Raw genomic sequence first — 25,187 nt, forward strand, 5'->3', positions numbered from 1 at the left:
TAGATTACCTGGTTTCTTAAAATAGGTTTCACTAAGCCTATCATAAGTCCCCATTAATTTTGTATCTTTATTGAAACAGTAAAAAAAAGAGACACATTCTTTAACACTTCTCTTTCCTTACAATTTTCTTAGAATACATAATATTTTATGGACAGCATAAGAATATAGATCTAAGAAATATGTTAAACTGAATAAAACATGCTGACTACATTTTCAAGTAAATAAAATCATGTCCTTAGATTTCTCCATTCAGCCTGATAGAAAATAGACACAACCCTTAGATAGTGCACCTCTTTAAGACTTCATAATTCTGCAGAACATCATTTATCTAGCTTGTTAATAGCGAGTCGCTATGAAGTCCATTCCAACTCACAGTGACCCCAGAGGACAGGGTAGAGCTGCCCACAGGGTGTGCAAGGCTCCAGACTACACACACAGGTTGCCCAATTTTAATCCCACAAAGCGCTCGATAGGTTTGAAAGGCACATTTTTATTTTCAGCACTGGGTCTCCTTAGTTCTTTGATAACACATGCGCTTTAGTAATTTGATTTACCTTGGCAGTAAATGCCACTGTTCGGTGTGAATTGTACGTGTCCTGTTGGCGTCTGATAACCTTCTCCACAGGAGCAGTGATACCCCCCGTCTACGTTTTCACACACTGCGTGATCTCCGCAGGGGATGGACTCACTGCACTCATCTATATCTGGAAAGAGTCGGTATTTTAGCTTGCTAAGTGCCCACATGGTTGTTACCTTGTTGTTAAATGTTACATATGATTAGTGACCTCGTATCAAATTTTATAAGAACATAAGACATACAATACATACACAAACATACAATTCACATATCATACATATCAGTAGTTCAACCACACCCTTAAGAGTTAAACCACCATCACTACAATCAATTCCAGGGCGTTTCTTCTCCGCAACTGGTGTTGTTAGCTCGCCATTTCCTGCTAGTCTCCCATATCATGTTATCATCTTGTTTATGGACCAGCTCCCTGAATTATTTTCTGAATATGATTTTTATATCATATTCATATGATATATGATATTCATATATCACACATATCACACACACAGACACATATATAACATGAAGGTATTTTTCATCATTAAAGATGTAGCTTTTAGTAATTGTCTTATTATCCAGCACCACCACAAGTTGGGAGGTTTCAAAAAGTAAACCTTCTTTTTTAAAAAAATTCTTTTTCCAGGGAGCAGAAGCCTGAATCAGGGTCCTGGCTCTACTGGAAGGCTTTCTTAACATCTCTAAGCCAGAGGCTGCTCTCTGTGTCTGAGCTTCTGTGCCTGCTGTATCCTCCTGTGGCTTGGCATCTCTCTGCTGGCTCTTTACTTTTCTCGGTCATTTGTTTAATCTCTTTTATATCTCAAAAAACACTGATTTAAGACACACGGTACACGAACTAATCTCTCATTAATATAACAAAGACACTCTATTCCGAAATGGAATTATAACCAAAGATATAATGGTTTGGACTTCAAACACATATTTTTGTGGGAAGGACACAACTCAATCTATAGCAATCCTAATTTAATCAAGACCAATTTTGAAAGGACTCAACCTTTCTTCGTTTCATACTCCCTGCCGTTGAGTCTAGACCTACTCACAGAGACCAGACAGGGCAGCATAGAACTGATCTTGTGAGTTTCTGAGCCTGCGACTCTTTACGTCGTCTTTCTCCTGTGGACCGGCTGTTGGTTTTGAACTTCCAACCTTGTGGATTTATTTTCTGCTCTTAACTAAATTGATTATAATAATTCAGAATTACAATAAATTGGGAGATTAAGAAAAAAGACTGGTTTATTTTCTCTCCAATGCTTCAAATTTTTTGCTTGTAAATTAGCTTTCAAACTATGCTATAGTAAAAGATGTGATCCAATTCACTTAAAAATGTAACATCACTTTTTACTTCTTTACAAGGTCTAGTTTACTATGGTTCCTAATATTCAGCTAACATAGAAAAATGAACAAATTATACAGAATTAAATCATATATTTTAGTAGCTATGTATTCCAAATCACAATTAAAGTTGAAGGTTTAAAATTCCCATACATATAAAATTCAATAAATGCAGCAATATATGCTTTAAAATGATTCGATATAAACACTGTGTCAGTATTGGGAAGGAGTTCAGGATATGAGAGCATCCAGATCCATACTTTACATAGTGCCAAGATATTTTGTGTTCCCAAGTCAGACTCTGAGATCAGAGAGGTACTTTATCTTAGATTAATGAATAACCCTGTAATTTTAAATGCACAGTGAAACAATAATGTTTATTGTTAAATCAATAGGAGAGGAGATCTGTCAAAGTCCAATTATAATGGTATCTAGCCAATTACCTTACCTATTTCTATTTTGACTATTTAAAAAATTCAAGAAAGGCAGAGAAAATTTAAAAGCTCACAGCATCAAAAACTAGATACAACAAGTAACTCTCTTGACAGATTCTTGAAAAAATGTCCACTATCTAAAGAAGTGACCATACTAGACTTTAAGAGACAATTAGACGCTGAGACCATACCAGAAAGTCCCATGTTCAATCAACTGTGTATTCCACATCGCTGGTATTCGGAATCCAAGAGCACTGCTTTTTAAAGACACAGGGTAATCACTCTTAGTCCATGCTTCTCATTACTCTGTGCCATTCATGTGTGTGGAACCTAGTCCTATTATTTCAGCTGTCATTTAGGATTTTCAGTGGATAATTTTGCTGAAATATGTCACCAAACCTTTCTTCTGGCTTTATCTCTGGGGCAACTGGTCCAACTGTCCATTTTTAAGTTAGCAGGCAAGCATGGATTTTAACTTCTGGCACTTCCCAGGGATGCTACCTGACAATATCCTTCCACGGAAACAACTCAACATGATAGTCGGGGCGAAAGCCACAGGTGGCCTCAGTATGTGTAGAAGCACCAAAGAAAGCGTCTCAGATGAGGTTACATGCAGAGTGCAGGTCGTAGCACAGACTAAAGTTGTTCCTTTCCGTGTAATATAAAAACAAAAAACATAGCTCTTCCTTTCAGAAAAATGCTGCAGAAGTAGTGCATGATGTATTTCAGCTGTGACAAAGTTCCACTAAAGGTTCAAAAAGACTCACAGAGCATCATGAACACCACTTATTTAATCAGCAAGGAAGCGATCATATTCCTTAAATACCCACAGTTTTTAGATTTAGACACCTTTTATGGTTACGATGAAATCTGGTGTTGTTTTTCTCTAAATGCTAACCTATTTAGGTATGCAAGATTTCTTGGAAACTTCATCCCAAATACTGTCTCTGAGCAACCGAAAATGTTTAGCCTTGAAAATTCGATTTCCTTTCTACTTCTTATACTTTGATCTTAGACTGTTCCTGTCTTTGATCTCATAACCATTGCATGTCAGCTTTTCTTGTGCTCAGCCATTGCCCTTTGGTGTTATGTCGGAGTCTTTGCTCTAGTTCAACCCCTACCACCACCACTCACTTGGCTAGTTGGTACAGCATTTCAGTCCGGGACCACGTAGGGTATGGTGTCTCTTGAATCTATTAAGTGACAGCATTGTTTCTGCTGGGTGCCATCAACTCTGCTCTGGCTCATAGCAGCCCTATGGACAGAGGAGAAGACCGGCTGGTTCTGCTCCCTCTGCACTTTGTTATGGTGGAACCCTTACTGCAGGCCCCTGTCGATTTGTCTCACTGAAGACCTTGCTTCTGTGCACTGACCTTCTACTTTACCAAGCACAATGCCATTTTCCAGTCTGGTCTCTCCTGTTAACATGCCCAAAACATGAGATGCAATCTTGCTCTTCTCATCTAAGGCAAATTCCATTGTACTCCTTCCAAGACAGATTGGTTAGTCATTCTGGCAACCCATGACACTCTTAATACACTTCACAAACTTCATAATCAAGTGCTTCAATTCTTCTTCAGTCCCCCTTCTTCCGTCTGACTGTCACATGCATATGAGGCTGGTGAAAATACCCAGGCCTGGGTCAGTTATTCATTAGTCTTTTGCGGGTACATCCTTTCTTCACAACACTTTACAGGTATCTTGTAAAGCAGAGTTACCTAATGCAATCCGTCACTGGATTTCTTGACTCCTGCTTCCACGGACATTGACTACGGATCCAAGCAAACTGAAATCCTTGACAATTTCGGTTATTTTATCCATTTATCCTGATGGGGCTGTCGGACCAGTTGTGAGGATTTTGGCTTTTTATACACTGAATGGTAATACACATTGAAGGCTAAAGTCCTTGATCTTCATCAGTAAATGCTTCAAGTTCTCCTTGCTTTCAGCAAGCAGGGTGGTTCATAAGACTGTCTCTAACCTTGAGGCTCTTTTTCTTCATATAGGTCAATTTCTCAGCTTACTTGCTCAATGTATGGGTTTAATAAATATGGTGAAAGGATGCGGCCTGATGCACACGTCTTCTGATTTACAGGCATTTAGTATTCCCTTGTTCGATTCATAGCCTTGTTCTGTGCGAGAAAAATGAAGTATTCTGTGATACCCTTCTTTTCAATGTTACCCAGAGTTTGTCATGAGCCACACAGTCAAATGCATGACAATATAGGAATCTTTAAAAAAATAATACATTGGTACCATTTTGGGACCTTAAGGAGCACAGTCCACACCATGTAGGACTGCTAACTACAGATTAATGTTTCAAACCCAACAGCCGCTCTGTGGGACAAAGACAGGGCTGTCTGAACTATGAATACCTGCAATCTGGGAATCCCATAGAGGCACGCTGTAAATTGGAATCAACTTGCTGACAGTGGGTTTTGTGGCAATTGGGCGAGAATAGCATTTAAGATTAGAGTTATCTAATTATTTTAACGTTCCAACTTCAGATATAGTAAAAAAAGAAAAGAGTCAAGGTTCAAACTTTAACCGTTGCATCAAAGTAACACATTAAAAACTTAATACTTCATTAAAGTAATGCTTCCCATACATTTGCCTGGTGTGGTTTTGTTTCTACAACATTTTGCTGAAACACAGAAGCCAAGTTTACTGAATTCAAACACAACTTCAGAATGGGGTGTGTGGCAGGGCCACGTGACTGTGTACAAACTAAGTAAAAAAAGTTCCTACTCTCCTCAGTACATTGCTTGATGATCCTTTGCTAATGAGTAATGTAGAGAGAAACAGGAAATATAAAAGCATAAAATGATATGAAACTGATTTGTCAAAATAAATATGACTCATATTCTTCACCACGATCCACATAATCTTTTCTTTTAAACACTGCCAGGGCCTGACTCTTTATTGTTTAACAAATATACTGTACTCTCCTTTTCACAAGAAAGGGATACTGGATTTATTGATTACTATTTCCCTTTATGTGATTAGACCTCATGGAGATCCTGTATATGATCCAGTAGAGCTGTGCTCCATTAAGTTTTCTTTTTTAAATCATTTTATTGGGGTTTCATACAACCCTTATGACAATCCATACATAGATCAATTGTGTAAAGCACATTTGTTCATTTGTTGCCCTCATCAGTCTCAAAATACTTGCTCTCCACGTAAGGCCTTGGCATCAGCTCCTTATTTTTGCCCCTCCCTTCCTGCTCCCTCATGAACCCTTGATAATCTATAAATTATTATTTTGTCATGTATTACACTGTCTGATGTCATGCTTCACCCACATTTTTGTTGTCTGTCCCCCAGGGAGGAGGTTATATGTAATTCTCTATAATCAGTTCCCCCTTTCCACCCAACCCTCCCTCCACCCTCCTGGTATCGCCACTTTCTGCACCAGTGTACATCCTCTGGTGTAGCCAGATTTGTAAATCAGAATTGGGATCATGATGGAGATGGTGGGGGAAGCATTTAGAAACTAGAGGAAAGTTGTATGTTTCATCATTGCTACACTGCACCTTAACTGGCTCATCTCCTCCCTGTGACCCTTCTGTAAGGGGATGTCCAGTTGCCTAGAGATGGGCTTTGGATCTCTACTCCACACTTCCCCTCATTCACAATTATATGAATTTTTGTTCTTTGATGCCTGATACCTGATCCCTTCAACACCTCGTGATCATAGGTTGGTGTGCTTCTTCCATGTGGGCTTTATTACTTCTCAGATAGATGGCCACTCGTGTACCTTCAAGCCTTTAAGACACCAGACACTATATCTTTTGACAGCCAGGCACCATCAGCTTTCTACACCACATTTGCTTATGCACCCGCTTTGTCTTCCGCAATTGTGTCAGGAAGGTGAGCATCATGGAATGCCAGTTTAATTAGAACAAAGTATTCTTGCATTGAGGGAGTAGTGAGTGGAGGTCCAACGTCCATCTGCTACCTTAATACTAAACCTATACATATATACATGTAGATCTATTTCCCCATCCTCATATATATATATATATATATTTACATATGTACATGCCTTTACTTAGACCTCTATAAATGCCCTTTGCCTTCTAGTTCTTTCCTCTATTTCCTTTCACTTTCTAATTGTCCTACTATCATGTTCAACCTTCATTAGGGTTTCAGTAATTCCTCTCGGTTACATTATCCTTGGACAAGCTCTACTAGGCCTCCTACAACCTCCTCACCAAAGCTTTGGATCATGTGTTGTTCCCTTGTTCCTGGGTTTGTTAACACCACTTCCTTTCCCACCACCTCCCCCTCTCCATGTCCCCCCAGAATTGTTGGTCCCATTGTTTTCTCCTCCAGATTGTTCATCCAGCCTATCTTATTTAGACAGACCTGCTGAGATAATAACATGCACAAAACCGAGATAGAGCAAAACAAAGCAAAAAAAAAAAAGAAACAAGAACAACAAAAAAGAAAAGCTTGTAGTTAGTTCAAGGTCTGTCTGCTGGCCTTTAGGAGTGTTTTCCGGTCAAGTCTGATGGCGTGCCAAGCCCTGACCCCAAAGTCTATTTTTGGTATTACTTGGGGACTTCGTTGCTCTATTCCCCTTGCTGTTCTGTTCCACGCCTTTAGTGTTCTGCCTCGGTGTGGTGGGATCAGATCAGGTGTAATTCCTACACTGTGTCTTCAGTGTTGTCTCCTGTAGGGCCATGGGTCAGTGAGGGATATCGTGTCTCCTAGTGGATAAGCCATATTGTCCACTCTGTTCATTGGCTGTTTGGAGTGGGGATATTGTCCCCCAGGCCTGGTGGGACAGGATTGTACTCCACAATCTCTTCCTCCCCCTCATTTACTCCCGTGTGCTCTGATCAGACACGTCCTGCTCTCTGAGCTGCAGCTTCAGTGCTGTGCTCTGAAATAAATTCTGCTGGGGGAGGGACAGGTGTCCACATAGTTGGGATTGGGGCCAGCCCCTCACACCTCTCCACTGCTACCCCCTCAGACCTACTCCATGCTGGCATTGAGTTTTTAATGGCTCATTTATCTGTTGTGAAAGCAAGGTCTTTCTTCCAAGGTGCCTCATGGATTTGAACTTCCAAACTCACAGTTCGTCACGGAGCATGTTAATTGTTTGCATCACCCAGGGACTGCGATTTTCTAATTAGAAGACCTTAATTCAAATCCTGACGCTTATATTCATTTATGGCATCACCTTGTGTGGTTGTTCTGTCTTGTGTTGATTCCAGCTCACAGTGGCCCCATATGAGAAAGTGAACTATGTCATAGGACTTTCTTAGCTACCAACTTAGTGGGCGCAGACCTGCAAGCCTTTTTCCTATGGAGCTGGTGTTGGGTTCAGGGTGCTAACCCTTCTGCTAGGAGTGAAATGCTTCACTGCTGCACCATCAGGATTATTTGCAATCTTGTGCAGGGAGCCCTAGTGGTGTACTGGTTATGGGCTGGGCTGCGATGCACATTGTCAGCAGTTTGAAAACACCAGCAGCTGCTGGGTGGGACAAAGACTGGGCTTAGACTTCCCACAGACATTGACAACTCACAGGTGGCAACTATGAGTCGGCATTGACTCACTGGCAGTGAGTTTAGCTTTTTGCAATACATTTAAAAATACCTCCTAATTTAAAAATAGTTATTCTTCATGATGAGGAAAAAAAGAAACTAATGTGAAGGTTTTTGCAATCATGCCTAAGCTCTAGTGGGTGCCTGATTCTCCTCACAGGCTGCATTTTCTTAGCAATAGAAGCATCAGGAATAACTAGGCTTGGAGGAAACAAATTAAGAATGAGGACTTCTTCAAGTTGCTATGTCCCAGGAATCCTTAGCGATGTAAAAAGACAAATAACTCTCACTCATCTTCAAGAAAGCAAAACTGTCACTGTATAATTACTCCAGTTAGAATTGACATACAGTATGTGATATTGCTTTACTGGACCATTCATTCACTCAAAGCTGCATAGAACTAAATGCAAGCACTTCAAAACAATGTAATTCACTTGCTACTTTCTCATTAAAGTCATGCTTGCTTTCTAATTTACAATTAGTCAATTGTAGAACATTTGATCATATCTTTTAAAATAAGATATAACTTTAATTATGCATATTATTAATAATCGATCTTTCTAATATTGTGTAACTCAAACTACAAATAAAACTTTAAATATTTAATTGCTGTAAATAAGTTGAAGTCACATAATTCAATACTAACACATTATTCAACAGTGTAAGAAAATCCGAAATTTTCATTCAGGTAAGGAGGCAATGAAATATTCTTATAAGGAGTAAACATTGCTCTAAAGTACAGAGTGAAAGAAGCTCACTTACTTTCTATGTATTTTCCCTTGAGAAAGTGACTTTATAGCTGAGTGTGAAATGCCAACCTGGAACTAGGTGTCTAATTGGGCAGCATCTTAGTTCTGGGTTACCGTGGTTCCCAGAGGAGGACCATCATGCATGGCGCTAATTCTTACCCCAAACTCGAGGAGTAAACTGACCTTATTTGTAGTACTCTATTTGAATATGAGCTAAAGGTGCTATATTTTGCTTAGGTCATATCTGGACCTGAGAATTCTTCTTTTGTATGTACAGGTTCCTAATGAACCAGGCATATCAAATTTAAGACTCAGCTAAGATATTAATTCAGAAGTGATATTCTATGAGGTGACATATTAACGTAAAAGGAGAACAGACTTACAGTTCTCTGCTCAAAATCATGGTCTACAACAAAAATTACTACAAGACTGGAAAAAATAGTTTCCCTCTTTCTAAATAGGCTTAATCCTAAAGGACAACAAAAATTGGTAGGAAATAACATTTTTTCCCCAGAGAATGGGTTTTTCCCTGAATAATCCATCATACAAAACAAGTAAAAATTGACGGCCTCAACATTTTGCACTATATTTTAATATAATTATTGTATTTACTGATTATTTAAAATATTTAAAATGGGCATTAGCAAAAAAATAGGTAGGGTATTCTGCACTATTGCAAAAATAAGAAAGTATTGGGAGAAAGAGTCCTAACTTAAAAATAAAATATGCTATATTTCCATAAAAATGTTGGCATTCAATCATCCTGTGTCTGCACTTCCTGGGTGACTATGATTCATTTTGTTCTAATGTAGATATTCTGTATTTGCAAGGAGCATGAAAAGACAGGGAAATAAAGCCCTTTTTGAATAGAGGGGGTTAAAAACAAGCATGATCAGATGAAAAAACAGATGTCTTCCAGAGACAGGAGACATGGGGAAATGGAGAGAGCAGAGTTAAAACTGTATTAAATTTTGTAAGATATTGCAACTTAGATTTCCTCACTAATGGGGACATTTCTATTTAAGCTTACAGAATTAGAACTTATTAAAGACAAAACACACATTTTATAGAGTTGTGTGAATATCATTACAATTATAGATGAGATGAAAAACACATCGAGGTACTCAACATTTCTGAAGGAAAACACATTGAGGTACTCAACATTTTCTGAAGGAGCCCTGGTGGTGCAGTGATGAAGTGTTCTACTACTAGCCCAAAGGGTGATGGTTCAAAACTGTCAGCTGCTCTCAAGCAGAGAGATGAGGTAATCGGTTTTGCATAAAGATTTTAGCCTTGGAAATCCTGCGGCAGCAACTCTACTCTGCCCTACACGGTCTCTATGAGTCAGAACAGACTCAGAGCCAATTACTTTGGTTTTTGATTGCATGTGTTCTGAGCAAAATTTCATTAGAGTCCTATTCCCTGCATATATTATATTGCAGCTCAATAAATATTGTCAACAAATGCTAACTATAAAATTATAGCCAAAATAATAGCAATCTTTCTAGTATTTTTTATCTGTATCCTCAAGCAAAACTTGATTCAGATCAATAGGAGAGATTTAAATAATTCATCCATTGAAGTCTATTGTGGGAATAAAAATGGATTTATAGTCACAAAATGATGATTCTAATTCTACCTTTATCTTGAATGAGTGCATCTGGAGTAGCTATTAAGCTTCTATGACTATAAACTGAGGAGAACAAAATCTTTTCTATTTACATATTAGAGTTATGAATCATAGGTACATGAGATTGAACAATTTGCTTGATACTGACATCTCAGTGATTGGTTTTCTTTCAACATGAACTTATAACATATAATGTGTTCGCAATAATATGATAAGATGCCCTCATAGTTTATAAATGAGATTATCACTGGGGATCTAAGAAAAAGCTATAGTGTGATCTAAATTTTCTTGAGTACTCGTATTTCTCTATCTATCCATTTAAGGTAGTGTGGCCCTGAACTATTCTGAGTTTCATCTTGAGTCCTGAAATCTTGTTCCATCTCATTCCCTGGCTATGTGATCAACCTTGCAGGACCTTGTTTCACCTATCAATTCTGTAGACCATGCCAAATAATAACCAATTTTGCTAACAATTGATGAATTTGACATATTCTCAAACCTCTATGAAGATGTATGATTTATTTTTAAATTAAAATATTGGCTTCCATAAAATTGCCTCTGAAATTTATTTAACAGTTGAAATTCTTAAACAATCTTTTGTCCTCACACCACAATCTAAGTTACATAACATCAGAAAAAACATGCATTACCAAATTACATTACATGGATGTTTGCTAAGTTTGGCTAAATCTCAGGCTCAGAATAATATTTGCTTACAAATTTAATTGAAATTAATATCACCAAAGAAGACATTTAACAAATACGACAAAATGCTTTCTATAGAAGTCTGGTTTTCACATAAAAAAATTAATACGAATTGAAAATGTGCCTAACATCAGCTAAGCAGACACAAAAGCACTAGGGAAATTCTTTTGTAAAAATTAATTTCTTAGCACATTTTAAAGCTTAGGGATCACCTCAGAGTACATGTTTGAAAGGTATCAACACATTCTGATACAAGGGTTCATATTTTGTGTTAATATATTATAATGCTAAATAGCTTTGCCATTATTTGATGTAATATGCTGTCTGAAGAAGCTCCAAAATTGATTAAAATAAAGCTTAATTTTTTTTAAGTTTGTGGATGAATTACATTAAGTATCTATGTGGGTGTATGTAGGCATATGCATAGATATATTTGGTATACTATTTGATTATTTCAAAAATTTTGCTTTTGTTATGCCACTGGATATCCCATAGGAACTGGTTTCATAGAACTGGAAAATTAATGAATTAATGCAGTTTCTGAAGTTTTGAACAGTTATGCTAAAATCAGCAATTGGCAGAATTTGGCTCAATTTTTTTTTCTGAATAAAAGAAGCATTAAAAGACAGACAAATGACCTTACCTATGCAGATTGTTCCATCATTAGTTGTAAACCTGTCTTGGTTGCTGCTGGACTTATAACCAGGTGCACACATGCAGTAGTAGCTGCCCTCTGTGTTGGTGCAGTTAGCATTTTCTCCACAGGGATGGGATGAATTTTCACACTCGTTATCATCTGTGGATATATGATTTTAAAACACTTTTAAAACATCTGTATTTGGGATGAATTCATAGCATGTTCTAACAGTAACTGAAAGATTTTACATTTAAGTGATTTAAAGCAGTCTAATGTATATTTCTAAGTAGAGGTAATGTTGGAGTCCATTTTTATTCTTATCTATAATGTGAAAACTTGTTCTCAGTTACAAATATGAATAGAATTTATAAATTCAAAATTACTAATTATACCTCTTGATTCCTTATTACAGCATTCTCCGGAAGTTTACATTTAGTTTAATTGTAACATTGGCATTATATTTTTGATTTGTAACATTCATTATCATCAATCATGAGCATATGACAAATTATAAATGAGAGAATAAGAAATTATAGCACGCAAGGCTCTGTTTGTGTCCTTTAATTCCTCATTTGTTCCCCAGAAGAAGAGGATGAAGCCCAGGCTGCTGGCTGCACAGGAGGGAGAGCGCAGGGTACTTGTGAAAAGAGTTGCCTTCTTGGGAGCACTCTGGCACTTTCACCGCAGGGCTGGGTTCAATTTGTAGACTCCGTACTTTAAGGCTACTAGAAGTCAGAACCAACTCTATGGCCAGTTACCTTTTAGTGCATTTTGATTCATAGAGGCTGCACAGGACAGAGCAGGACCGTCACTTTGTGTTCCTGGGTTTGTTAAACTTTCCCGAAGCAGGCGGTCTCATCTATACTAGATGGTATAAAATCAGGAAAGGTGCGTGACAGGTTTGTATCCTCCCATCATAATTATTCAGTGTGTATGCTGAGCAAATAATACCAGAAGTGGATTATATGGAGAAGGATGTGGTAACATGATTGGAAGAAGGCTTATTAACAACCTGTGATATGTCAATGACATATGTCAATGACACAACCTTGCTTGCTGAAAGTGAGGAGGGCTTGAAACACTTGCTGTTAAAGATCAAGGATTTCAGTCTTCAGTATGGATTGTAACTCAATGTAAAAATTACCGAAATCCTCACACCTGAACCTGAAGGTAACTTCATGATAAATGTAGAAAACTAAAATTGCCAAGGATTTTGACCAGTGGTGGTTCCATAATTAATGCTCATGGAAGCAATAGTCAGGGATCATAAGAAAGGTTGCGTGAAGTCATCTGCTCCACAAGACCTCTTTTGAGTGTTGAAAAGCAAGGATGCTACTTTGAGGACTAAGTTGTGCTTGACCCAAGCCCTAGTATTTTCAATGGTTTGATATGAATATGAAAATTGGATATTGATGAGAGTTGTACAAGTCCCCAATAAAATGATTTAATTATTAAAAAATTGGATATTGAATAAGGACGACCAAAGAATAATCGATGCATATAAATGGTGGTACTGGAGAAGAATATTAAAAGTACCATGAACTGTTTAAAGGACAATTTTAAGTGTCTTTCAACAAATAGGGCCAGAGTACTCCCTAGAAGTAAGGATGGTGAGACGTTATCTTAAATACTTTAGACTGATAGTCAGGAGAGACTAGCTCATGCATAAGGACACCAAGCTAGGTGCAGTGAAAAAGCAGAAGGCTGGCGATGAAATGCGTGGCACAGAGGCTGAAGTGATGGGCTCAGCATAGGGACAATGGTGACCACGGCACGACTGGGCAGGGTTCCTTCTGCTGTGCACGGGTCACTACGGGTCTAAAATTGCCTCGACGTCACCTAACCACCACAACCACATATGCATGGTGTTACAGAGATTAACAACAGCAGAAGTATGTCCTGGCCTTTTCCTTCATACTGCTAGACCACATTTTATCAGAGAAGCCATTGGTACATAAATCTGTTAAGATCAAGAAGCAGGTTTACAGTATCTGTCAAATAGCAAGAAAGAATGGGCTTCTACTCCAGTAAAGAGGTAACTGTCTTGGAAACTCTTAGGAGCAGTTCTACCTTGTCCTGCAGAGTCGATATGAGAAGGCATCTACTTGATGGTGGTGAGTTTGAGTCAAATAAATTTATAAACTGGAAAAAAATGCTTTCAAAGGGATCATCATGGAGAAGGGATGAAGAATATTAAAAATTAAAAATCATGATTTCAGAAGTGGTTGGATGTTTGAACAAATTGGGCAATCTAGAATAGATAAGTAATAAGAACACTTGCTAAAGAACTGCAAATTGCTGGACAAAGGTGCTGGTGTAGGTGATTTAAGCATCTTTAAAGGTAAATAAAAGTCTAATTATGGCAGCCAGAGAAAAATCTTACAGGCATAGTTACTATAAAACCAAGATAAATTTGAAAAAATCTTTAATTTCTATTATTCATTTATTCAAACAGGACTTACTTTGTTTTTAAAAATATTTAGTTGCATGGGATGCAGACATTTATTTAATTTGTCCAACAGTTAAACACATATAGTTATAACTAAGAGGTAAATATTTTCTGACTTTTATAAATATTAATTTTTCTAAGTTTTACAACAGTTCTATGTGGTAGGTAGAATTGTTGCCGTTGTTTAATGTATGAGGAGGATAAAGCAGAGGATAGTAAACAACTTGTAAAGCTTTTTATGTCTAATGCCAAAAAAACAACACCCCAAGTAGGTGGACTACAAAGTCCATGCTTTCCACTGCTGTTTCCTGTGCCCCTGGAAGAGGATTTGAATAAATAGAAATGTGTCATACGTATACATCTGAGGAGCCATGGATTGATTTGGAGCGAAGGAAGGGAATCTAGGCAATGATTTCTGTAGGAAAATGTAAACTTTAGTTGCATTCTATGTTTAATAAAAGTATTCTTTTCTTGTACTTTTTTTTAACCATTAGAAAGTGTTTAACTTATTGAAGCCCTCGACAAGCTGGGCCGGCACAGTGGCTGCAGCAATGAGCTCCAACCGAAGACAAGTCATGATGCTGGGCGAGACCCGATGGCATTCATTCTGCTGGACACAGACAGGGTTACTGAGGAGGAACTGACTCGAAGACACCCAACAGCAAGGAGAAAGAAGTGCTGGCAGTGCAGTTGGATAGCCCACCAGGAACCTGGGGAGAAAGATGAGGCCCTACGATTCACAGGCTCTGCAACACCACACAGAGGCCTGGGAGCTGCCATAGACTAGACTGCCGTGGTCCTCTGGACAGCAGCTAGCATTGCGTGGACACCTCAAGGGAAATCACGAGAGATCCCTTTGTTTCTGACTTAACTAGTATGGAAAAGTTGAGTAAGACTAGGAAGTCCTATCTTTAAAATACTAATCTTGTATAATTCTACTCCAAAATTACTTTTAATAATTCATTTATTGCTTTGACTTATTATACTACATGCAGTACCAATTCCTATAAATATGTGCCCCCCAAATGGCTCATCACTATAAAATTATTTTCTGCCTAGGTTATATACCAACTGATAGACACTTCTTCAGTGATTCAGGAACCCAATTTTTGTTCCATCTCCAGACTTCGGGATCACATAGAGCAGCAGTTTTCAACCTGGAGGTTGCGACCCTTTTTGAAGTCGAACAAACCTTTCACAGGGGTCTCCTAAGACCATATTTCCGATGGTCTTAGGAACCGAGACACAGCTCCTCCCCGTCTCCAGGTGGGTCCAACCAGATACCCCACAAATGGGGTCACCACAACATGAGGGACTGTGTTACAGGGTTGAGGCCTTAGGACGGTTGAGATCCACTTACATAGAGCCTTCATTTTCTCTGTCCAGCCAAGCAGGGTGGCCATGCCGGGGAATGAGCTACAATCACTGTCACCCAAAAACTGTTCATCAGAATTCGTTAAGAGATTCATACCACCGAATTGTTAGGGAAAGTCCCTTGGTGGTACAAACGGTTAATACGTGTGGTTGCTAATTGGGAGGGTGGGCATTCAAGTTCATTCATAAGTGACTGACAATCTACATCCGAAAACCGTCATTGCAAACCACGTAGAGCATCCATAGCTCAGTTCTGATGTACACGGGACTGCCATGATTGGGATTGACTGGGTCTGCACGGCATCTGGCAAAACTTGCGAGGAAGCTGGTAACTACTACTAATTTGTCTGTTTCCCCAGGAAGAAGGGCACTAGAGTCTCTGCAGCCTCTGCTATCCTTACCTATCGCACAGCAGAGCACAAGCTATTATTGTTTCAAATACAGTGCTGACCCCTTTCAAGTCAGTTCTGACTCCTAGTGACTCCACATCGTACGACCAAGCGTAAATCTCATTGCAGCAGACAATGGCATCTTTGTCCCAATGAGTGGCTGCTGGAAATTCAACTGCTGACTTTCCAATTAACCTTTTCAATGCTTAACTCACAGAGCCAATGGGCTCCTGAAAATAATGGTAAACAAGAAAGAGCTTCATTAAAATTTATCTCTACAAAGAAAAACCATCTTGATTATTAACAATAGCTGAGAAAAGCAAACTCACTGCTATTGAGTCGATCCCATCCCTTAACAATTCGGTACAACAGGGTGGAACTGCCCCTATTGTTTTCTGACACAACTCTTTTGGGAATAGACAACCTTGTTCTGCTCCCACTCACCTTGCAGTTAGCAGCCCAACATGTAGCCACTATGTCACCAGGGTGTACATTTATGAGCACTAACAAAGGAATGTAACATTACATTTGATACATTATTAGAATTTTTTAAATTAATAAGTGCTATTTGGGTTTAGTATATGCATTAATGTTTTCTACTTCACCCTAGGCCTACCATTTATTTTGTTTTTTCATGTATTATTATTATTATCATTATCATCACTATAATTAATTTGTATGTGTCATAGGAACCCTTTTTGGCACTGAAGATAATGCTTGGCAGGTAACACAGAGGTTGATGGTTCAAGTCCACCAGCCTCTCCACAGTAGAACGATGTGGTGCTAGGCTTCCGTAATGATTATAGGCTAAGAAACCCTTTGGGGTGGTCCCCTGTCCTATTGGATCACTATCAGTCGGAACGGACTCTATGGAAATGAGCTTTGAGTAATCCATATACACACAGTATATATACATATACATATATAATTTTCCTTTTCTATTCATTTTGATATTGTGCTTGCTGGGTCTCTGTTAGAGGATAAAATAACTACCACAGCAGACGCTCTGCCTTCCAGAATCTGAGTGTGTTGCCAGTAGGACAGAGATGTAAGCAAAGACGGGAAGTGAGGTGCCAGGATAGGGAGATTGACGATACCGAAATGATGGATTCAGTCATTTCAGTTTGTTTGGAAAAGAAGTCAAGAAAGATTCCATTGAGTCTTGAAAAATGAAGTTTTCCTGAATCATGTTCTTATATATCCTTTAGATATGATTTCATATACCATGGAATGATGAAAAGATGGCAATAATGTAGTTGACTCCCTTCTACCTCTTATTTGACTGCAGAGTGCTTTCCTCACTTGGGCCTTCCAGAAGAACCCCTCCTAAGACATGAGTGACAAGGCTGAGATTATTAGAACACAATTATTGCCATTAAGGGCTCCCATGAATCAGTGAAGCACTTCATTTTCCTCATCTGACAGGTAGCTTAATCCTCACATAAACCGCATGAGGCAGACATTATGCCCACTTTACAAATGAGAAACCGGAAGCATAAAAAGTTACAGTACCATGCTCAAAGGCACCCAGCTAATATGGGGTTCAGTATGAATCAAGCCCAGGGCAATCTGAATGTCAAAGCAATCTCATTTTTCTTAAATACTACATTATAAAAGGACTTGATAGTAGTAATAACTATTGAGTGTTTATTATATGCTAGTCCCTGTGAAATGGAAAATTCCTATAAACTGGAAAGTGCATAGTGCCTACCTCGGAAGGTTGTTAAGAGAATTAAAAGAATTGAGGTTAAAAAATAAAACAAAAAGTGAGGAGTGGTAACACATGAAATGAAAGAACTGTATGTCTCGTATCCTTCTGATTTTAAAAAATGCTATTGAAGCAGCCATCTTTATCTAGGTGTAACCGATGCTTAAAATCCTTCAATAGTTAAGTGCCCTTTAGCATATAATATAAAGCCCTTTATAAACAATTCAAATGTATTACTTTTCTATGAGCAAATGAACTTCCAAAGTGTGGAAACGGGCTTCAAGCATGCATCTGTACATATATATGATAGTACGAAGATACGTGTGAGCATCTCTAACTGATGATCTGAGCATGCAATTAGTAGAGTCAGGATACAGCCATATCAATTAGAGGAAGTGATCAATATTAATTCCACATAATTTAATTATTTTTAATTCCAATAATTTAATGCTGCCATTTTTTAATTCTTTGCAATAATACAGAAAAGGAATGAAAACAGAGATCATTTGGAATACTATCACACAGAGAAACCGCTCATCCTTTGATTCACCTCCTTTCTAAAGATAAGATGCACCATAATGATGTTTGCATAGGACTTTATACAATACCTATTTATTAGCAGTGTTTCATGAACATTATGCTATTAAAAATACCCGAAACATCACTAAAATGACAGACAGACATGATCATTGCATAATATGGATATAATTTAAATTATTTGTAAAAGACCTCTAGAAATAGTCCCCCTAATATTTAAAGTCGAGCTTTCCATGAGATTCAAAATGTGATAGATTTTGTCTTGTTTGAAAGTTTGTTTCTATTACTAAGATTTCCATAAGTGGCTTAAAATAAGATCTGTATCCTGGTGAGACGTAGAAGCCCTGGTATTGCTCTTGTTGAAGGTGAGGCTCTCACAGAGATTTACAAGCCTTGAAACCTGATACAGACTCACAGTGAGTAGGAATCGACCTAATGGCAGTGAGCTTGACTGGTTCCCTTGTGAAACTAGGTGGATTTTGAGCTAGTGTCCACCGCAGGCTTCTTCTTAAGACAATGAAGCCAGACAGCAGCACTGCAGATGCTTCCTCCCAGTCAAAAGTCCAACCCCAAACTCATGGCCATTGGGTGGATGCTGACTCCCAGAACTCTGTAGGACAGGTAGAACTGCCCCTGTGGGTTTCTGAGTCTGTAGGTCCTTATAGGAGTAGAGAGTCTTTATCTTTCTTTTGTGGAACAGCAGGTGATTTCCAACCGATGACCTGCATTTAGCAGCCTAAGCCCACCAAGGTTCTAAGGAAGAGCATTTTCTTTATGATCTAGAGAGAGATCTACCGGGCCTCCCACTTAAGACTTTTTCATGTTGTGACACTAGGGACTTTACTACCTTTCTTTAAGTACCTCTCTGCAAGTTTGAGCTATAATATCTATTTTGTTCCATTGAAGGTTCTAATCCCTAGCAGGTGACTTGATTTGAGTAAACAGAATGAAGTATAAGATGTGGCTTCCCTAGAAACCAACAACCTGGAAACAAAAAGGGACAAGGTAAATCTTGAGACTTTGCTAATAACTCAGAATGGAAAAAGCAAAAGTTGAGCTCACAAAAGCATTGTATAGGTCGGGCAGATGTGGTAGTTACATAATCTGGTGTCAATTTTGGACTTGAGAGGATGAAGTGTAAAGGGGTGGGGTCCAGTCTGTTAATAGGGTCATAGCCAATAAGGACTCTGCGTGGGCATGGCCTTCTCCTGAGGATTCAGAGAACTTTGGATTTCTTCCTTGGAGGCAGGAGACACTCTGACTCCCTCTTGACTCACTCCCTGTGAGACATTTCCAATAAGAACCCACATGGACCTATCCTAATGCAGCCCTGGGAGCTGGAGAAGCCACGTGGAGACCCCTGCCAGTGCGAAGATGCTTATAATGCCAGTGGATCCACAAGACTTCTCACCCACTGGCCTGCGATCTTCCTGCATTTGGCATCATGGCATGTGTTTCATGAGTCTGAAGAGGACTTTATAGATTATTATTGGACATATGGGCTAATATCGGACTTATGGATTGATCTGGAGTGGGCTGGGATGTTTTCTCAATATTCAACTGCTCTTGTATACAAACCTCTTTCTTCTACACATATGAGGGTCTACCTGGTTTGTAGTCTAACACAGCAAACTTAAACATTTGACCCACCTGGTGTCAAACTGGAGGATATGGTGTGGCTGATCATACTACAAACTACATACTAGACCTAAATATTTCATTTTTTTAATGTAAATATGGTATACTTAAAAGAGTTTCTTCAAATATGGTGTTTGGTCAGCTGCGCCTAAGTAACCATATATGGAATTTGAAAGAATTGAGTAAAGATGCTAAAGTTAAGGCAAGAGAACAAGAGAAATGATGAACGGCCTTATATAAAATGGCTAAAACTTAATGCTTGATTAACATTTGAATCGACTTGATGATGGCAGATTTTAAGGTTCTCAATTCTGTATAATTGTATATATGTATAGAATAAGATTCTGTATATTTATATCTATATATGGCTGTGTATATGGTCTATGCATGCACATATTAGAAATTAGGCACCAACAAAAACCAAACTCATTGCCATTGAGTTGATGCTGACCCACAGCAACCAATAGGGCAAGTAACACTGTTCCTTCGAGATTACAATGCTGTAGCTGAGTATGAAGGTAGAACGCGCCGTCTTTGCCCCGAGTAGCAGCCGGGGGTTTCAAACTGCTGGCTTTGTAGATCGTAGCCCACTGTACCACATAGACTCCTGCAAAATCAAACTAGTTCCTTAAAAATATCTGAAAGTAGCTGTCTAACGGAATACAAGTACTTAATTCAAGTTAAAGAACACATTTCCACCCATATTGGGTTTGATTAAATCATTCCGTTACTCAAATATTTATGGAGATTCCAAGTTCCCAAATGTGAACACATCGACACTGGGTAATAAGTGAAAATTAATCATAAAGTCGAGCTCCATGCCCTGCGGTCAGAGTTCACATTCTAAATGCAAGTTAACACAGAAGCATAAAATTGAGTTTTTTATTAAAATAAAAGTTTTCATTTTTATCTTTAAATTTGATGGTCTCTTCAGCATACTGGGAGAAGTCTATAATAACTTTGGACAAAATTGTGCTCTCAGATCAGTTATTGGTAATATGGAGAACGAAGAGAGTTGTATCCCTGGTGGGCTAGGAGTGCAGAAACGATATGCAAACATAGGGACTCACTAGATAGGAGGTATTGGCCACCGAGTCCAAGAAAATGAACCACTTTATATTACCTGTATTTCTAAAAATAAATTAGCATACCCATATGCTATATGATTTATGAAACATTTTACTAGGCTTGCTGATACATTAAAAAACTGTGTAAACAAAGGGTGCTGATGGAATTTTATATCTTGTTTTACTACATAGTACTGAGAGCTTCTTAGTTTCTTATCAAGAATTTGGAAATTAACAAAAAACATTTCTTTTTCTGTCTTCTAATCTTTTGTATTTGAAATCCAATATGGAAGAATTCCCTAATGATACTATTGAAATATTTTTCTGTAAGATACCACTTATCTGAAAGTAGCTTCCTATCTGCCCTCAAGATAGTAGAAATAGTCAAGAAATTATCTTTGTGAAGTAATATATAAATATGAATTATTTAGATAGCCTTAAATTTTCCACTGTCCAGTTTTATTGTAATTAATCTTCAAGGAGAAAGTTGCTTTGAATGTGTGCACATAATACAAAAAAGGAAAAGTGCACTTCTGTTTTGCTCAAAGTTAATTTCTATTGTTAAAATAGCCTTTCCACTGTTATGATCCACTTTGTTACTCTATTCTTAGGCCTTTTGGAGTAGTTATAAAATGCATATTTCAATTATGGTTCCCCTTGAAATTTTCATTGTACTCTAGTTACTTTAGGTATACATTTTACAAGTAATTAAAACGTCTTTAAAGAAAGAAATTTTAGCATTATTTCATAATTAGAAAATCTACTAATTTCTAAAATAGTATGACAAAGTCTCATTTCTAACATAGTGTGACAAAGAAAAAGGCTCTGATATCAAGTGATCGATGGCTTCTGGAAAAGATGGGAAATTCCTCAAGTTACTGGAAAGTAGATATAAACATTACCCACCCTTGGGTGGGTTATGACCTGTTCCCCCATCCACATCTCTTTTTAGTCTCCCTTCTTTTCCCTCCGTTTTAGTTGGCTGCCATATGTATTTCTGGATTGGGTTTGACCCCAACTGTCTTCTTCAGTTTTATTTCATATCCATCTCCCACAGATGTGTGAGGTAAGTGAAAGCACCGTGTCTTGGGTCAGTAGATTTTACTCCTCGGTGCCAAGCTGCGCCTCCTTACTATAAAGTCACCTTGTGGAATCGATTTACCCACTGCAATCCTTGGTTTGATTTTTTTCACTTCTGCTTCTTTGAGCATTGATGGTGGATCCAAGCAAGAAGAAACTCTTGACAACATTGACTGCCCCTTCTCCCCTGCCCCCCCATTTATCATGTTGAGGTTTAGAGCACCAGTTTAAGGACTTGTATTTTGTTTACATTGAGTTGCAGTTGAAGTCCATAATAGAAGCTGTAGTGCTAGCTCTTCATCAGAAAGTTCTTAAAAGTGCTCCTTGCTTCCAGCAAGCTAGGTGGTGTCAACTGCATACGAAAAGTTGTTGATAAGTTTTCCTCTGATCCTGATGTTGTATTCTTCAGCTAGGCCAACTTCTCAGATTATTTGCTCAGTGTGCTGAAAGGTGACAGGCCTGGTGCCCACCTTTATTTATTTTGACCAGGCAGTGTTCCCTTCCAATAACTGATTCTCGATCCAGGTACAAGTTTCCCAGGGAACACAAGTAAGTGTTCTGGACTTCTCGTTCTTCTCAAGGCATCTATTGTTTGTTATGGAGAATCCATAGTCGAGTACCTTTGCATAGTGGAAAATCACAAGTAGACAACTTTCTGATATTCTCTTTTTTTCAACCAGGATCCATTTGACATTAGCAATGATATCCCTCATTTCAAGTCCTCTTCTGAATTGACTTTCAATATCTAGCATCTCCATTTCGATACACTGCTGCAATTGTTTCTGAGTTATTTTCAGCAAAAATTTACTGGTATGTGATATCAATGATTTTGTTTAATAATTTCCACATTTTAATATAAAGGATTAAAAGAACTAAAGCTGAAAAAAAATTAGGAATGCCTTCAAGGAGCTGAATTGGCAGCATGACTGCGACCTGGGGTTCAAGCACAGGAACAATTCTGAGGATGTATGCCGCCCAGCTCATATTTCTTTCTGTTGGACAGAAGGTCACTAGGGCTCAGAACTGACTCCATGGCAGCAAACAACAACAGAGAAAGAGTACCAGTAGGGTCAAGGAGAAATGGAAATGAGATATATTTCAGCAATGTTTAGTTTTTAAAAATTAGTGATTCGGGGATAAAATTTATAGATTGGGGAAATTTATTGATTCTTTTTTATGTTTGATTTTTTCATAATGTGATTTTAAAATGACAGATGCGTGAATATAATTGGATGTGAGTTTGGAGTTGTGAGAGCCAACAGGCTCACTTGGGTTCTGATTTGGATAGATGTACTTGGCGTATTAGTTGATTCTTTATCAGGACAACGAGCAGCAAATGAGAAGGTTCTATCTATCCATAGTAACAATTCTGAGTTCACTTTGACCATTAAATGATTGTGATGCCCTTATAATATTCAGCTGAAGATGTCTACCCAATTATATAAGTTGTGTAACTAAACACGGTGGAATAATCATGAGAAATTTTAAAAATCTCTTCTGTTCTAGATTAGGTCAGAAATAAAAGCATCGCATTTCGTAGACTCCAGGGCAAACGGTAGGGACTTCATTTGTCTCAGAGTAGACCCACTCTCCTGATACCATGTACTTCCACTTCAGTTAAAATGAACTTGACTGTGAACTTCGATGTATGTTTTGTACTTTAATTTTTCTCTTCATATGTTTTTTTGGGGGATGGGGTAGAGTGGGGTGGGGGTTATGTCTGTACCAACTGAGTGATAAAGTACAGAAAACAGAGTTCGGGGCATAAAGCTAGCAGAAAAATGTCCAGGAAACTCTGTGAAATAGTTAAGCTTTTCTTCGAAGGTTATTCTCAGCATTAATTGGCCAAAATATGTTGGAGTTTCACGTAAATCAGCCCAGAATACCACATGGAAACTTAGAATATTAATCAGAACTCAAATTAACTGCTATACCCACTGTCAATACATTTTTGGGTAACTTCTTCCTATGGTTTGTGGTGGATTACTCAACTTCGTTATCTTAGGTTTATATCAGCAACTAGGTCAGCATGATTTACACTAAGAATCTAAAAGAAGAGTCACTCTGATAGATGATTCATCTTAGCACTCTGCTAGATGATTCATTTTATTGTTACAATAAATGTTACAACAGTGCAACAATAGTGCAAAGATTGAAGTATTTCTCTTTTACTGATGAGGAAGTAAAAACTCAAGACAGATGACATCTTCATAGCTTAGGGAGAGAATCTAGTGTACGGAATTTTATATTTAAGATGGTCTGGTAGCAAATGCCAAGTCAATCCTTTGTTGTAGGACAAAATAAGCCATATATTGAAGCGGACATCTAACTCTCCAAATTCAACATTATAATGGCATCTTAACATATGGTTATATTTATTATCTATATAGAAAATGTAACAGGATCTAGGTGACATTGGCCTTATAGAGCTGACCAAGGCTTCAGTTTGCATCCTGGTTTTCAATCCATTGACTCCAGAAGGAGGAGATGATAATTAAAAGGAAACATATTCCTTTCGTTCCCCAGCACATAAGCTATTACTGGCCGAGCTGCATTCAATAACAGCAGCCTGAAACCCTGGGAGCTTGAACCGCGGGATCCCTCTTGCGCACATTCTCCTTCTGGACGCGACGGTCTGTCCTGCTCTGTAAATGTGGCCGCTAAGACGACTCTGCCGTATGTGTTTCCTTGGGAAGCAGGCAGGTCCTCTCTGTCAAAGGTGAAGCAACAAGGAAACGATGCTTTCCTGTCTTTCTTCTTATTTCTCTCCAAGCCCGCCTGCTGAGCTTATTTGTTTTCGGTAGCACACGCGATTTTCTTCCCACACCTAGAAGTCTAATGAATTTAGAACAACCACCATCATTAGCCTCCTGGATTACAGATGTTCCGCGATGTGCGTTTTTCTTGTGAACACCAAGGTGAGCACACAGGTAGGGAGGGAAGTGGGAGAGGAAGCTCAGCAGACGGGAAAGCAACAGCGGAGATCTGCAATGAGACGTGGACGCGCGCAGTCAGTCAAGGAAAGTAATGGAGTTATTGTTTCCACGCGGGCACTGATGTCATTACCAGCCTGTGTCTAAGGGAAGAAATGGAATTGTATCTTTCTTCCCCTCTGGGAATTTCTTCAAGTGCAGAGCCAGATTATGAATATGACACACATAGAAAACCATCCCTCCACAAGCACATGCTCACATATACTGAATTATTGATTTTTTAAAAGACGAAGAAAATAAACTCAATATTGTAGATAAAGGTCTGACTTTTTGTTGTTGATCATAAAACATGAAGGTATTAATTCATGTTTCCC

At 38.4% G+C, this 25,187-nt stretch overlaps 1 protein-coding gene across 1 annotated transcript in view; it reads right to left on the minus strand.

Annotated features, from left to right (window-relative positions):
* Positions 1 to 25,187, minus strand: part of ADGRL4 (adhesion G protein-coupled receptor L4) — a 176,192-nt gene that overhangs the window by 82,252 nt on the left and 68,753 nt on the right. Inside the window, exon 3 of the mRNA XM_075540139.1 lies at positions 11,645 to 11,797. Coding sequence (XP_075396254.1) covers positions 11,645 to 11,797 — 153 coding nt within the window. The remainder of the gene's footprint in view (positions 1 to 11,644; positions 11,798 to 25,187) is intronic.

The sequence above is a fragment of the Tenrec ecaudatus genome, chromosome 1 (assembly GCF_050624435.1).
Source record: "Tenrec ecaudatus isolate mTenEca1 chromosome 1, mTenEca1.hap1, whole genome shotgun sequence".
Taxonomy (NCBI): domain Eukaryota; kingdom Metazoa; phylum Chordata; class Mammalia; order Afrosoricida; family Tenrecidae; genus Tenrec; species Tenrec ecaudatus.